Raw genomic sequence first — 15,847 nt, forward strand, 5'->3', positions numbered from 1 at the left:
TTGTCGGCAAGAAACAACTCTACCAAGGAGATTCGACCACGGCGCAGCATTCCGTCGGCCAAGGGCCCCTCTCTTGAGTGGACATACATCGATGCACGCACAAAAGAATAACTCGACGCATCTCGGTACTTTACACCTACCTACGCAGTACATATACATACATATATACATATATACATATAGGGGCATCGGCGTCGGTGTGAGGGCATCTGGATGCATTCGCGCGTTGTTTGGTTCCGCGTAGAGCCGCACGGGAGACGCTTGATCGCCGGACGCGTCCTCTTTACCTGGGAAAATCGCTTGACGAGAAAGACCGCCGCAGGCTGCAGCGCGGGGCCGCACCCCTCGAGAGTTGCGCAACTACCGGCCAGTCCCACGAGAGCTTGAAAGACGTTTGGGTGGTAGACGCACGCGAGAAGGTGCGCGAGGCTCGCTCGCACTGCTCTCTCTTCTCTCCACTTGGCGTCTGTTCGAAGCTCTCGCGCGTTTCGTGCTCCCGCCCCCGGCTCCCGCGCGTCTTTCTGTCTTTCTCCACCCGCTGTCGACGCACCGCTGTCGCTCGCCGAGTCTGGGAATGTTTCCGTCAGCGGCGTGTCTTCGCTGCGTGACGTGAGCAGACTGACAGCCGCGCGAGTCTGAGCCTGTTCGCGGACTTCCGGATGGCCGCCAACGTCTTCGACGAGCCAGCGGATAAAAGTCAGATCCACGGACGGCTGGAACAGGTCGAGGAAGAGGGAGGACTGGAGGGAACGGAAGGCGCTTTCTGCCCGTCGACGTCGCTTCTTCCGCGGCTTCCCTCCTGATGCATGCGCGCCGCGAGGCTTTGGGACGGCCCCCTTGTCTCCGGTCTCCGCCACGGACCGAGAGGTTCTTTCCTGAGTTCCCGGGAAGGCCTCGAGCAGCGCGCGACCGGCAGCTGGCGAAGGGAAGGGCGCTGGGAGATTCGTGTAGTGCTGAAGAACCTCGGCGCGGTTGGCGACACTCACAACAAACTTCCACCCCCACATCGCGTGCGCCGGCTCCATCTCCTCTATGCCCCGGTCGCTAAGCCGCCTCCTCGGCTTCTCCGTGCCGCCGTCAGGGCGGCTCTCGGTCGCCTCCACGCCACAGTTTCCTGTTGCGTGCGAGTCCAGATCGGTTGCCGTCGCTCTTCCGCCTCTTGCGGCTTCAAGCATGGACGCGCTCTGCGTGTACAGCCGCCCGCGTCTCCGCGCTCCCTCTACCGGGCCTCCATTGGCGTCGACTGCTCTCTGGGCGCTGCGAGTCCTCGGCGGCGCCCCGCTCGCGTGCAAAGAAGGATAGGGATAACGCGCAGCCGCCGCACGCTCGTCGCTCTGCGCTGTGCGTGCGCCACAGCCATGCTCCTCTCTCCCGTTCCGCTCCCGTTCGACGGCTTCCAACTCGGCGCTGCGAGCCGCCGCCGCGTCGTCGGCTCTCAGGTCGTTCGCGGGACTTGCAAAAGTCAGCGGCGTGAACTCCGGCGACATCCAGAGACCAGCGGAGTTGCTGCCGCACATCGGATTCGGAAGCGGCGCGGACGGCGAGTTGAGGCCGAACGGGTGGAAGGCGTAGGAGAAGCGGAACCCCGGAAGAAAGACAGGCGACGTCCACGGACGCTCCGAAGCGCCGCTGTGCAGCAGACAAAGAACGACAGGCGCGAGCATCGACGACAGAGCGACAGAACCGCAGCGACGAACAACAAGAGAGACGACGCCACCTCTATGCAGCTGAAGTGTGCATGTGGAGGCAGTATAAAACACACACGTATGCGTACACATACGGAGAACCGTTTCAGAGCGAGACTCCCAGAAGAAACAAGACACGCTGCTGGAAGAAAGAACACCAGAACGCATCGCAACCGAATACGTCCGGGTTTGTATCTGAAGGGAGTGGACGGACCCTAAGCAATACGGTGGCACAGGAAAGGTTTTGCCCCTGATCACGCTGCATATTGGCATTGCTCTCACCTCAAACTGCACTCTACTATATATATATATATATATATATATATATACACATCGCGACACGTACGGATGAAACCGTTCCCGGAAGTGAAAGAGGATGTGGACATCGCGTCTTTTGTTCCGCATCCAGCGTGGCGTCTTTTTCCTCTCACCTGCATGCAGCGACGCAGATGTCGTCGGCAGGGTGAGCGTAGAATCGGAGGCTGTCTCCGGGTCGTGTGCAGGACATTCGCGAGAAGCGAATGAGGAAGCCTCGAGCCCAGTCGAATCCAGGATCCATGGCGATGTCGACGGAGATGTTCCCTTTCGTCTCTCGTCCTTGGCGTCTGCGGTCCACTGCAACCTTCTCTGGCGAGTTCTTGTCTCGCCTTTCCTCTCGATTCGCCGCGCTCCCCGCCGCCCCCTCGGCACGTTCCCCGTCGCCGGCTTCCCCTGCGCCCCGTCTCTTCTCTCCCCTTCTTCTGCCGTTCACGGGCCTAGACAGAATGAACTCCTCGACGCCGACTTGCGTCTTGCGACCGCCGCGCTCAGTCGGCCGGTACGGGTGTCTGGACTCCGAATGCAGACAGTCAACGAGTAGCGCTGGATTCAAATATTTCAGCTGCTGCGCGGCGCCGCTCTGGCCTGCGCCGCCTGCAAACTCCTGGAACCGGCAAAACGCCACTGGCAGCCGAGGCCGCGGGTCGGCGACACGCCACGGCCTGCTGGCGTCGTCGGGCTCTCGCCGGACTCGCCGTTCTCTGTCGCGTCCCTCTTCCTCGTCGCTGCTCGGAAGCTCGCCGGAGCCGCGCGCCGCATCCGACCCGCCGTCGCAATCTGGCGAGGGAACAGACGGCGCCCCCGCAGAAAGGGAAGACGCACGTGGCGTTGTCGACGCGTCGCTCTCGACGATCGGCTGAGGCGAGAGAGAAAAGATGTCTCTGCTGCAGGCGGCCGGCCATGGCCGATGCACCCCATAAGCAATTCCTGCGTACACGCGGCTTTCCGGCAGCAGCGAAGAGGTTTCCTGTTTGGCTTCTCGGTTTCCCTCTCTTCGCCGTTGCGCGCCTCTCTCTCGCGCCGCATTCTGCGTCTCTTCCTGCGTTCTGAACAACTGCGACACAGACACTCCCGCTCGGGCCCGCGCCCCGTCTCCGGCGCCGTCCGGGTCTCCGTGTGGAGCTCGCGAGAGGCCGAGAGAGACAAAGTGGCCTGCTGCGCCGTCGAGGTGGAGCCGCTGACTGAGAGCCTCAAACGCGACGCCCTCGAGAGGCGAGCAGGCGTCTTCAGACTGAGCAGAGACGCTTTGCAAAGCGAGTTGCTGCTGACGCCCGGCCCGATAGACGCGATACGCCTCAGCTTGCTCCGCACTGTGCCGGTCGAGGAGGCCTATGGCGGCCAAGTGAAGCAGCGCCAGCGCGCCGAGGTGGGAGGCAATAGCTCTCCCGCCGTCCGTTTCTCTGTCTCTGTCACGGGACGAGGTGAGAACGGACGAAGAGAGAGAAGGCAGCAACGGCGAGAAAAAGCGAGACGACGTAAATGCACCCATGGAGCCTGTTCCGCGACTCTCCAGCCTCTCGGAACCTCGACCGAGAAGTCGTCCGTCGAACCCGTCTCCTTCTGCGCTTTCTTCTTCGCTGGAGTCTGCGTCTGAGCTCGTGTCCGTCGTGCCCTCTTCCGTGTCGTCTCGGCGACGTCCCTGCACAGCCGCAGCCTTCACGACTGCGAGGAGAAGCTCCACGAGGACGCGGTGCATCGAGGGGCGTGCGCGCACGGCGTCGTAGATGAATCGCAGAACGAGCGGCCACGAGTCGAGAGCGAGAGAAGGGTACAGCAGCCACAACTGTACCAAGGCGTTCTGAGACTGGAGCGCCGTCTCCCACTGGTAACAGCGGACGGCTGCGCTCATCTGCTGTCTTTGCAGGGCATCGACCGGGAGAAGCGCCGCAGCCAGAGGATCGGCGTTCGCCTCCCAGGCCTTCAACGCCAAGTACTCGTCCTCTTCTTCCACTGAGAGGCCGGAAGCTGAAGATGCCCTCGGGTTGACGATGCGTTCCCGAGCCGCTCGCTCGGAACGCTGAAGGGAATCCCCTGGCGCTTGCTGCTGCAGTTCGCATGCCGGGCACAGATGCACTTCAAAGGCTTCTCCCGAAGAGACGGCGCAGTTCCCGACGTCCACGGGCTGTTCACCTTCGCCAGGTCGGTGGGACGGCGACCTCGCAGACGCCCGGACCTCCGACGCGTCGCAACGCTCCGCGTCTCCCCGCGACCGTCCTTTCGTCGGGGCCTTCGAGCCTGTCGCACGTTTTCCCGTCTTGCGTCTCTCTGGTGCCTCGTCCGCCTCGGCCACATCGTCCGCATCGTCTTCGCGGGGCGTTTCCTTCGTCGCGTTTTGCGTCCTGTCTGGGCAGCGCCTTCCGCGTTCGCCGGCCTGGTCTTCGGACTCTGTCGACTCCGCGCGGCCCTCGCCGGTGCGCCCTGCTGCGTGGAGGCTCTCTGCCGCCTCAGTCAGAAAGTTCATCTGCGCTTCCAACTCGTCTTGGTTCGCAGGCAGAAAGACCTCGAGGTGTCTCTGGAGGGAGGAGACAAACAGAATCGCTTTGTTGCGGACCTCCGGAGTGCATGCGTGGCCGCTGACGGCGAGGAAGGCTGGCGCGACATGGCCCGGGACGTCCGTGTCGAGGTTCCAGTACCCGACGCTTCCGTTGTACCCGACGGTGCCCTTGTAGTGCTGCGGGTCCCGCTGCGCCTTGTGGACATCGATGAACCATTTGCCGTCGCCTTGGCCGTCCATCTGACGGTTGAATGGACCACAGAGGAAGTCGCCCTGGCCGCGGTTCGCGCCGTCGCCGCCGTCCCTCAGTGTCTCTTCGCGCCGCGCCGCGCCGTGCCACCGGCCGTTCTGGAAGCAGCTGAGCAACACGCCTTCCGTCTCGCAGTGGGTGTGGTCCGCAATGTCCTTCTTCAAGTGCGGAATCGAACGGCAGTCGCCGGAGCCGGCGAACCGACCCTGAATGACGAGGGGCCACACAGCCTCTTCCGCGACCAGCGAGACCGTCAGGTGCGTGGCCGGACGCGACGCCTTCTCGCCTCCCGCGGGCCTGCGCGAGTCGCCTCCTCTGGGCTGTGCCCCGTCCGGCCTGCGTTCGCGAGCAGTCGCGGGGAACGGAGGAGGGTACGCGATCCCACTACCGCTCGCCTCGCCAACCGCCTGGAGCGCGTCGCCTGCAGCCGCGTCGCTCGCGGCGGCCGCAGGCAGAACGCGCGACCCGTGGATGCGGAGTGTTTCAAAGTTTTTGAAGAACAAGGGAAGCAGACAGGTGCACCCGAGACGAAGCAGGCGGTGCGCGAGACTCTCGGGGAACCCTGGCGCAGACGTCAGCAAACCGTCGAGCAGCACGGGGTTGCAGGGCGGCGGAGGAAGGTACGGCAGCCGTGAAGGAATGAGGAGGACGACGCCGTCCCGGAGCACCACTTCCTCGCCGTTTCCACTCGAACTGCGAGGCCGCTGGGCAAGCAGTGGCAGCTGCGTCGCCTCGCGAATCCAAGACTGCATGCACGCCTGCGGCGACTGAACCGCCGGCAGCCTCTCAGGGCCCCGCCAAAGCGAAGGCAAACCGGACGAGGCAGCAGAAGAAGCACACGAGGAGGACCGGTGGAACGCGAGTGAACCTCTCTCTCGCTCCCCGCGGCGAGAACGTCTCGGCAGAGGACCACTCGATGCGGACGCGTTCCGTGAAACGATTTCCTCCGGGTCCCTTCCCCTGTCCCCCTTGGGTTCTCTAGCGTCGTCTCGTGTTCCCCGCCAATCCGTCTCCGCGGTGCTTGCCTTGCGGCTTTCGGGTTTTCCGCTCTTCCTCTCTTCTCCCAGCTCGGGTCGCCTGTCCCCAGCCGAGTCGGCCTTCACCTCCGGTCTCTCTTGTCGCTCTCTGGCCTTTTTCACGAGAGCCTCGATCCGCCTCTGTGCCTCCTCGGCGCGTCGCCGGTGTTCCTCGGGGAGACGCGGCGACCCCAGCTGCCACAAGAACGGGCCTGAAGGGCAGGCGGGCCGGTGGGAGGGCCAGAGGAGCCTCGAGGAGTTTGTGCTGAGCCACTTGAGTTTGCGCGCGTTCAGCCTCGCCTTATATTCGAAGCAGGCCTGGCAGTAGTCGAAGTCATCCGAGTGACACCGGTGGCGAGCGGCCGCCGACCAGAGCCGGTAGTCGGTCAAGCTGGCGACGCAGAAGCCGTTCTGGTCCAGGCCATCGCATCTCCACTTCCCTTCAAACCCACTTCCTTGGATGTTTTTCAGAGTCTTGCCACAGCGCGGACACCGGACGTCGGCGAGAGAGGAAAGTTCAATGTCTTCGGGGACATCGTTCGCGGCGAAGAACGCGCGGCCTCCCGGCCAGCTGTTCGAGAGCGACACCGGGTTGCCGCCCAAAAACGGCGCCAGCATGAGGAGTAGAGCCTCGTCCTGCGCTGCGTAATACTGACGCCAGAACAACCGATGCAGTTCCCCAAGGGACGAAAACGCACCTGGCGTGCCCGCGTGCCCGGAAGGAAGCGAGAAGGACCGAGCAGCCTCGGAGTCGACGGGGGGAAAACACGCTTTTTCTGAGTCGAAGGGTTTCATCCCTTTCGCACCGCCTTGTCGCTTGCTGCCGTGGTCCTGCGCCAGGCGTGATTTCCCGTCTTGGGCGCTCGACAGGCGCCCCGAACGCAAAGCTCGCACCTGCGGGGAACGCAAAGCGGGGCCCCTCTCGCTCTCCTTATCCAAGGCTCGCTGCGCGCTGCCGGGCGTGGCCGACCGCTTACCCGCGCGCCGGAAGCTCTTCTGATCTCGCGCAAAGAAAGCGGATGCCGCACGGACGTTCCCCCCCGCAACACTGGCAGAAAGGCAGGCGGAGCGTCGAGACGGCAAGTAGACGGACGAGAGTGTTCTCGGTCGGAGGGGAAGCGGCGAAGGCATGCGGTCGCCGCCGGAGAGCTGCGCGGTCCCGCTTCCCTCGAGATCCACCTGGGAGAAACTCGGTCGTCGACACCTCGCCACCGCCGCTGTGAAGCGAGAAAACAAGGGAATCCACTCAGGCGTTTCCGGCCACGTCGCCCGGCCGCCGTCGTCGCCGACATGGGCCAGAGAGGCCGCGTGACTCGTCTTGTGGCGGGGGCCGCGTGCCGTCGAAAATGAGCCTTGCAGCCACCACAGGGGAAAGCGCCTCTCGTTGTCTGACGGCCCTCGCAGCCTGGAGGTGAAGGTGGCCTGTGCCGAGCACGTGAAACCTCGGTAACGACAAATCGCGCACGGAAACTGCGCGGAGGGATCCCCGCTCCGTCTCCCCACGCGTCCTTTCCCTGGCCCTCCCGCCGGTTTCTTGTATCTTCCTCCGTGACCGCTGTCGACGCTCTCCGTCTCTCTCCTAGCTTTCCCTGCGGCAGCTTCATCTGCGACGCCGTTCACGTCCGTCCCGTTGACTCCAACCTTCTGGTCATCCATCGAGGCCAAAATCTCGGTCCGGGGTGTTCTGCGACGCTCGTCTCCCGCCAGCTGTTGCGTCTTTCTCCGGAAACTGCACACTCGACGAAAGCGCGGCGAGCGAAAGACTCGCGTGTCCGCTTCTCCGTCACTCGCTGCCTGTCTGGCGTCGAGGACGAACTGCGGTGTCAGAGCCTGTCTGGAGACAGGCAACGGCGCGAGGGTGGAAAAGGACGGGAGAAGGACCGGTGACGTTTCCCGCAGAGACGCAGAGACGAGAGGCAAATCGTGAAGATCCGTGGGCGTGCGAACATCACCCCTCAGGTCTCCGCCAGCTGCTTCCACAGACTGGCGACACTGTGCACGGGTCGATTTGTGGGAAAACTTCGTGATCCGCGAAAATGCTTCACGCGAGTGGGCTTCCACTGCATGCCCTGTCACCCTTGTCAGTTCGTTCGCCTTGGTTGGCGCCACCACGACCGCGGACGGGTCCACAGTCGTCGCCTTTTCCTCTTGCGTCTCTCGCGCTTTCCGGGCTTCTCCATTTGCCTGAGGGACGAGGTGCGCCCCACCGTCTCGGGCCTCGTGTTCCCCCGCCACGGACAGAGAGGGAAAGTCGCTATGCGCCGTCGCGGAAAACGAACTCTCTTCGTGTGCACTTTCTCCCACTTTCAATTCGGCGAAACGACCGTGAGCGAGCGACGAACGAGGCAGCGGGCGCGACCGAACCAGCCACGTCCTAGGCGCTGTGGAGAACGCCGCAGAGGAGGCGAGAAGCCATCGGACGTTGCTTTCTGAAGCGCCAAGGACGAACGCCTTCTCCCCAGTCTGGGAGACATCACTCACAGTCCCTAACTCGTCTTCTCCGTCGTATCCGTGCCCGTCCGTCGTTTCTGCAATCTCCTTCTCGCCTCCAGCCGCCCGCCCCGATCTCTCCCGGCCTTTCCTCCAGCGGCGCCTTCGGCTTGGTCGCACGCCTCGTTGTCGGCGGGCGAATTGACGCTGCGCCGCCGCGAACGCCTCGTCGGAGATCGCGGGGCCTGCACAGAGCGGCCAAGCGCAGATCGCGCAGCACAGCTTGTGCGCGTCGCCCTCGTCTTCTCCCCCGAGGCGACACGCGGGAGCGGACGCTCGGGACGCGAGCGCCGAGCAGGACGAGGACGAAGGCGACCGGAGCAAAGGCGGGTCTTGGACGGGGAGCGTCCGGAAGGCCCGCGAAGCTGACAGAGGCGGCGACAGCCCGGATTGGGCGGCAGACGCGTCGAGGCGGTCGAGGCTTTCGAGGCGGTCGAGGCTTTCGAGGCGGTCGAAGCCGGCGTCAGCGCAGGAACCGCGGAGCCAGGCGATGTCAGGCAACCAGCCGTTGTTGCTATCTTGGAGGCCCAAGCTCGAGGAGAAAGACGAGCTACTGGAGTGGGCAAAGTGAGTTCTGCCGTTTTGGGTGGCGGACGACAGAAACACGTGCGAGGAGAGAGAGCGCTGAAGTGGAGGAAACGACCCGAGGCAGGTGCCGCCCCCCTCACTGCACGCACGTGGCCTGGGGTAGCCGCGTCGGCGTCGCTGATCCTCGCGCGCCTCTCTTCCTCGCGGTACCGATCCTGATCGATTCGCCGCCGCGCCGCCCAGCGGACGCTCCAGAGGGCGCAGGACATGGGCCACGACAACTGCCCCGTCAGAGAGAGCGTCGTCTTCAGAGTCGAACAAAGACGCGTCCTCGGAAGCGCTGTCGCTCGAACTGCTTCCAAACGAGAAGGAAGAACAGCCGGGGGGAGGGAAGCCAGCTTCTCCATTTCTGCCCGAGCCACGTTCTCCGCTCTGTCCACTCTGCACTCTCCACCCCGCTTCCGCCTCGGACAGCCCTGGCTCTGAGGCCTCGAGTCTTCCCCCCCGTCCGCGCCAGCCGTCCGCAGCCAGAAGCTGCCTCGTTTCCTCGTAGACGCCGCGCTGCCGACGCCAGCTGGGCGGTTCCGGGCGCACCCGCTCGGCTCGGCTGTCTGCTCCGGGGACCAGTCCTGCGCTTCGATCGACCCTAAAATGCGCTACCGCGGGCGAGCCGTCCGGCTGTCTCTGCGAGTCAGCTGTATAGACAGTCCGGTAACTGCCGTGGCCTTCAGCGATTCGGCGGTAACGTTCGACGAAGGAGATCACGCGACTCGCTTCGCTGGTCGAGGCTGCAGAAGGCAGGGAGGCGGAGGGACGCTCAAGAAGCACTTGGGCGCGAGCTTCGCCGTCTAGTCCGGCTTCGAAGTGTCGCATTTGCCCAGTCCCGCCGTGCACAACCATGGCCAGACGGAGAGACGGGGATTCGTCCTCTTCGTCTCTGCAGGGCAGAAAGTGTCCCTCTCCGCTCGCCGCGTCTCGGGCTCGGGGGTTTCGCCTTCGTTCCACAACGCCGGCAGCGTTGCCCATGTCGGCGCCTCGGATTTCATCCCCACCAGGAAAGCGATTCTGCCGGTCCGACGCAGATGCGCAATACCCCTCCGACGAGAAGCGATCCCAAAGCGGGCGGACGAGGAGCGACGGCACAAGCCGCGAGGCCAAGACGGGCCGGAAAAGAGGCGGCATCGATCGGAACGCCAGGTTCATGCTGGCCAGGTCTTCCATCACTTCCCTGTTCTCGTACAAGAGCCCCTGAAGCGGATCATCGCATTCAAAGGCGTCGCACTCCAACGGCTCGTCGTCATCGCCGGGGAGAACCTCCGCCAATTCCGTCTCGCCTTCGTCCGTCAAAAGTTCGGTTGCCTCGTCGAGGTCGCGGGGGTCGTCTTCTGCGAGGATGCGAATGCGGTCGAAGCGCCCTCTTCGAGAGTCGCCGCGTTCGTCTCCGAGTCCAGCTCTCTCGTCTTCTTCCTCTTCACTCGACGCAAACATGAGCACCTCCAAACCCCGTCTACCACCTGACCGCGCGCTGCCGTCCCCACCGGCCAGACTCGCCCGTCCGCCGCTGCGTCGGCCGCCGTCTCTGCCTGCACTGCCTCGGCGTCTCCCCTCGGGCCTTCCGTCGTCGCCCTCGCCCTCCAGTCGACCGCCGGAGTCCCCCGGCCTGCCTGGCGCTCTGGAGCCTCGCGCGTGCCCGCCCGAGGCTGCCGCCATCGCCTCCTCGTCGTCCTCACTCTGGTCACTCCACGAGCCCACAGAGTCGGCTTCGACTTCAAACAGAGCATGCGTCGGGTACGACGCCCCGTCGTCCGACCGCCCTGCTCCCGGTGGACGATGCCCGACAAGGATGCCTCCGCCGCCCGCGAGAGGCGAGTGGTGGACTGCGGACGCGTCTTCTTCGTCGCCCTCAACGACTCCCCCGGCGGCGATCCCCGCCGGCGCGTCTCCACGGGCTCCACCGGCCCCGCCCGGCCCGCGCGGCGCTCCGCCGCCCCCCGTGACGCGCCCCGAGCCGCCAGCGAGGGCAGCGTGCTGGAGGCTGGAGCCGTCGCGGGTGAATTCGCCCATGAAAAAGTGATTCGCCAAGTCCACAGGGTCCAGTGGATGGCCTCGCACCTCCTCGAGATCAGTGACGACGGGCTTCCAGAACGTGGAGTGCTGGGAGCGGTCGGCAGAGTCGACATCGCAGTGGAGCAGCGGGAGGGAGGATCCAGAAGCAAGCGCGGAGAAGGACGAACACGCCGAAGAAGCGAGCGGGGTGTTGGTGATACACGAAGATGCGTAGCCGTGGAGACGCAGGAATGCACGCGAGGAGATTGCGCTCGGGTCCGGTCCGAGACGGAAGATGTCGTCTGAAGAAGCGTAAAGGCCCCACGTCCCTGCCAGAGTGAGTGGGAGCTCCCGTGCTTGGTTCTGCGCAGTCGAGGCCGAAGACGCCGCGTCCGAAGCCGCCGAGGCAGACAGCGAGACGGCTGAAGCGAGGCGGTTCAGAACGGACGCCGTCACCTCACTTGAGGTCCAGCGCGAGCTGTCAGCGACGGGAAGAAAGCGCGGCATTTGATCGAAGAGCCAAAAGACTTGCGGCCACGTCACCGCCCCCTCCCACAACTCTCGGTCTAAGTCAGCTGCCCGTCCGACTGCCGACGCGACCGCGGCGTCGCCGGAATCGCCATCCGGGTCCTCTCCGTAGTCGCGTCGACGGGGATCCAGCACTCGCGCCGTCGCCCGGCTTAGACGCAGAAGCAGCGAAAAGAATGCATGCCTTGCCGAGCTGCCGGGGGGAGGCAGGAACCGCCACGACTCGAGGAGATCTGTGAGGAGGGCCACGCGAATGAGGGCTGGACGCCGCGAGGGCTCCCATGGCCGATCATAGGCATCGAGCAGCTCTTGCCGCATGCTCTCGAAGCCACCCGTCTGGATGCGTGCGGCGAGGTCGTCCCTTCCCCGTTCGTCTCCGAGATTCCCCTCTGGCTGACTATTGACCGTCACTGTCTCCGCTCCGGCCTTCGCGCTGGACAGAAGCGCGGCGGGGTTTGTTACCAACCCGCCGCCAGGAGACGTTGCACAAGCCGACACGGAGGAAGCTCTGCGAGGGCTTTCACGCTTGGCTTTCTTCGCGTTTGCCTTTGATGGCTCTGCAATTGGAACTCCACAGCATGCACACGTAGCCCCGTCGACCTGACGTCTCCTGGCTTCATCCGCACTGCGTTTCTTCCTCTCCATGCCGCCTTTCCCCCCTTTCTCCGGCTGCGGGTGTTCGTCGTCGGTGGACCCATGACCCGACGCGCGCGTCGCGGTGTCTCTGGCCTCTTCGCCCTTCCCCTTTCCCGGCTTTTCGGCTTCTCTCGCCGCACCCGCCGCGGCGCGCGCCGGAGCGGACGAGGACGGAGGCAACGGAGGCGTCAACGGCACAGACAGCGCTGCGTAGCCTGAGGCCTGCGAGAGATAGGAGAGGAGCTGGAAACGTTGCAACAGAACGTCGGCCTTGACAGCACACAGCTGCGCGACGTCTGCGACGCAGCCTAAGCGATTGAGACTGGGCGCAGGCTCGCTGTGGCAGCTGCGCCGTCGAAGGAAAGGCGCGCTGGCGGCCACGAGAGGCGCCACGGCTGTCAGGAGGGCGAGGGTCACTTTTGCTGTCGCGGAGTCGTCCTCGCGCTCGTCCCGCACTTTGGCGCTTGACGAGAGCGAGGTGTTTCGGCCACGGCCAGAACGCGAAGGAGGGGAACGGGGGGTATCCCGGATTTCTTCAACTTTACCACCTGCCGCTCTCGCCACGTGCGCAGCCGCACCCTCGTCTAGGTTCTCTGTCTCTCGCTTTGTCTCCACCTCCGCCACGGTCGCTTCGCTCGCTCCGTCCTCTTCTCGCTGCACCATTTCCCTGTGCGCGACGGCGGTCGCAGCCTCCGCAGCGCCGAGGACGCTCAGGCAGGAGGCGAGGAGCGACAGGCGCATGAGGCGCGCTTCGGAGAAGCATGCATGCTGAGGCAGGTCGGCGGCGTCGGCGTGCAAGTCTCCACACTTTGCACACAGGGCAAGGATCTGTTGGATGTTTCCGCGGAGTTTCTGGAGCAGGAGGCGGCGGCCAGAGCTCGGAAGCAGCCGCACGAGACACGTCAGAAACGCTCCATCTTCAGCGTTCTTCATGTCGCACGCCATCGCCCACAGGTCGCGCCAGTCCGCTTGGCCGTGACTCCGCTCTGGCCTTCGTTCCTCGGGGCTGCAGCCCTGCTCCGGGACGCGCGAGGAAACCGGCAAAGAGCAGTTCCCGCTTGCCGCCGCGCCTGCGCCCGCTCTGTCTGGTTCCGACCGCGCTCGTGGCGCCGCACCGGCAGGCGACTCCGGCGTGGATCGGGGCATCTCCGTCCCCCTCGCGGCCGTCTCTGCTCTCTCGTCCTTGTTCTGGGTGTCCGGGCCCGTCGGTCGCGCCAGGCTCCTCGGTTTCCACGGCCTCCGCAGCGGAGCGCCCACCGGCCCGAAGCGAGCGGCCAGGCCTCTCTCCGGCTCCGCGCTTTCTGGCGCGTTGAGAAGGAAGAACGGTCGCCACAGGCGATGCTCGGAGAAAAACGGAGACGACAGCTCCGTGAGGATCTGCCAGTAGTTCGTCGCGCGAACGCCCCTGGGGAACCAGGATCTCGCAAACACATGCTCGAAAGTCGGGTCGTCTCTCTTCTTCCGGCTACTCTCCGGTCCCCCCCGTCCTTCGCTGTTCCCCGGCTCGAGCAAAGACTCGCAGAGGCGCCTCTGAAACGTGCCCGACAGCCACAACCTCTCGAAGTCGGTGAACGGCGACTCCCCCGTCACATTCGGCAAACCGTCGGTCGGCGACTCGGCGTCCTCTGCCGCGCCGTCAAACACAAACAGCCTGAGGAGCGCCGAGAGGCGACTGAAAACCTGCCGCAGGCGATTCAGCGCCTCTGCCGACGCCTGCGTGTGCGCAAAGTGGAAGAACCGTGCAGGCGAAGGCGCCAGCTGCGATGCGATCTCTGCCGTCTCTCCCTCGCGGCTCTTCTCTCGAGCCGTCGCCTCCTTGCTGCCTTCGCCAAGGAGGCCAGAGGGTAAGTCGGTCGCGTTCCGCTGACTCGAAAAAGAGACACCTGAAGGCGAAGAACTCAAAAGGGCTAAGAAGGGCAGCGGCTGCGGCCGCACGCCCTGAGTGGTCCAAGCCTCCATCTCGGCCAGCCCGTCGGCTAGCGCGTTCAAGACATCGGCGAGGAGCTCGCCGAGAACTTCTTCCTCATCGCGTTGTGGCGATGCTCTTTCATTGTCTCCGTTGCCTTCGGCGTCCTCACGATGGTTCGCGTCTCTCCGTGGCGACGACGAAACATCTGTTTTGCCGCTCAACAGGCTTCGGCCCACTCCTTCGCTTCGCGGCTCCTCCCCGTCGCAAACGAGCGCGCGGCGGGGCTCGGCGAGCCCAGCTGCCGCGCCGCCGGCCGCACTGGGCGCGACTTGTCCACGGTGGTTTCTTGCCCCGTTTGTGGGGTCGGCTGGCTCCCGGCGGCGTTCGCCGAGGAGTTGCCGTTTCGCAGTCCTGAGGGACAAGTCGCCGAGCAGCAACGCCCGCCGGAGATGCACACTCTGGCGCAGCAGCAGAGTGTCTCCAAACAGACACGTCCAGCGCCACCGCAGCAGGTGCGCGTGGCTGTCGAAGGCCCTCGACGCAAACACCCCGAGCTCGCGCCTGCGCGTCTCCCACAGGGCGGCGGACGCGTCGGAAGGGGTGAAGGAGTTTGCCGAAGCCTGGGCGACGTCGACGATCTTCGCGCTGGAGCCAGACGGCAGGAGCGGCTCGACGTGGCCAGGGAGCGAGGACGAGTCAGGGGGAAACGTCGACGCGGACGCGGGTAGCGCGCGCGAGACAGGCGCGCGGTAGAGGAGCGGGGAAAAGGTCGAGGGGGACGGGAGGGCGTACGCGGAGAAGGCGAGAGTCGCCGGGCCGTTGCAAGCGGGCAGAGCCGGAAGTTGGTGCAGAGGCACCGGCCAGAAGTCTGAGAGGAAGGGGTCGGTCTCGAGGGCAGCCATGCCTCGCAATCCAGTGGAATGAAGGTGCGACACTCGGCGGAGAAGGCCGTTCAGTTTCCGGTGGTGTCTGAGGCTCTTGTCGATTTCCCCGCCGCCCCGATGGACGTACAGCTGAAACGCGTCTTTGCTGCACACCTGTGTGACAATGCACAGATGCAACTCGTGCATGGTCGAAAGCTGGGGCAGGGAGCGGTCGACGCCACGGCGTTTCCGAGTGGACTCAAAAGGCGCGGCCGCGAACGCCGGACGTTTGGTCGTCTTCTCCGCTCTTTCGCCTCCTTCGAAGACCGCTCGAGACGCCGCACGACGGCCATGCCCGGTTGCATCCCGGTCTGGGCGTTCGGCTCTCTGCGCTCGCGGGCCCCGGTCACCTGCCTTTCGCCGCAAAGACCCAGGCGACGGCGTCTGCGACGAACTGGCGATGTTGATCTTCACGTGCGGATGCAAGAGAGGAACATTCCACATGCCTTTGCCGTCCACGCGGATCTTCAAAACGTTTTTCTCGGGCTTCGCCAGCGTGATGATATCCATAAAGGAGGCCGTGGGAATGGGGAATCCGGAAGGCTTCTGCAGCGTCTCGCGCTCCAACGCGGTCAGCGCCTGACCGAGGGGCGTCACTTGGCTCTGGGAAGAAAACAGCAGGCAACCGAGAGGCAGACAGTTCAGGCACACATGGCGTGGACTCGGCGACGCGAGTCAGACAAGCGTGGCGCTGTTGACGAAACACTTCGGGACGCGAAAAGAAAAGACAAGCGCGACGGAAGTCTGCGAGATGTGGAGAGGCCGAGTCAACCCGCATCGCTCCACAAAACCGACAAACACTGAAAGAAAACGCATGTTCGGAATCACTCCTGCGCCTCGCACCCGTTTCATGGAAAACAGCCGGGAGACACGACACTTCTCTTAATTTTTTTTGGTGCCGCCGAGTGGACGCTGAAAGCCACAGTAGTTGCTGGCCAACCGGTGGCGCGGGCGTGTTTGAAGCACGGGCTTGGCGCATGCGAGCAAACGAAAACGCTCACGGACAGATACAGGGACAAACGGA

General features: G+C 64.5%; 1 protein-coding gene across 1 annotated transcript in view; it reads right to left on the reverse strand.

Annotated features, from left to right (window-relative positions):
- The window catches only part of NCLIV_019520 (MGC83258 protein, related), a gene marked incomplete at both ends in the record, with an annotated part of 53,519 nt that overhangs the window by 17,602 nt on the left and 20,070 nt on the right, over positions 1-15,847 (reverse strand). The window contains 2 exons of the mRNA XM_003882146.1: positions 288-1,629; positions 2,117-15,426. Of these exons, the coding sequence (XP_003882195.1) occupies positions 288-1,629; positions 2,117-15,426 (14,652 nt within the window). The remainder of the gene's footprint in view (positions 1-287; positions 1,630-2,116; positions 15,427-15,847) is intronic.

Source organism: Neospora caninum, chromosome VIIa, assembly GCF_000208865.1.
Source record: "Neospora caninum Liverpool complete genome, chromosome VIIa".
Lineage (NCBI taxonomy): Eukaryota > Apicomplexa > Conoidasida > Eucoccidiorida > Sarcocystidae > Neospora > Neospora caninum.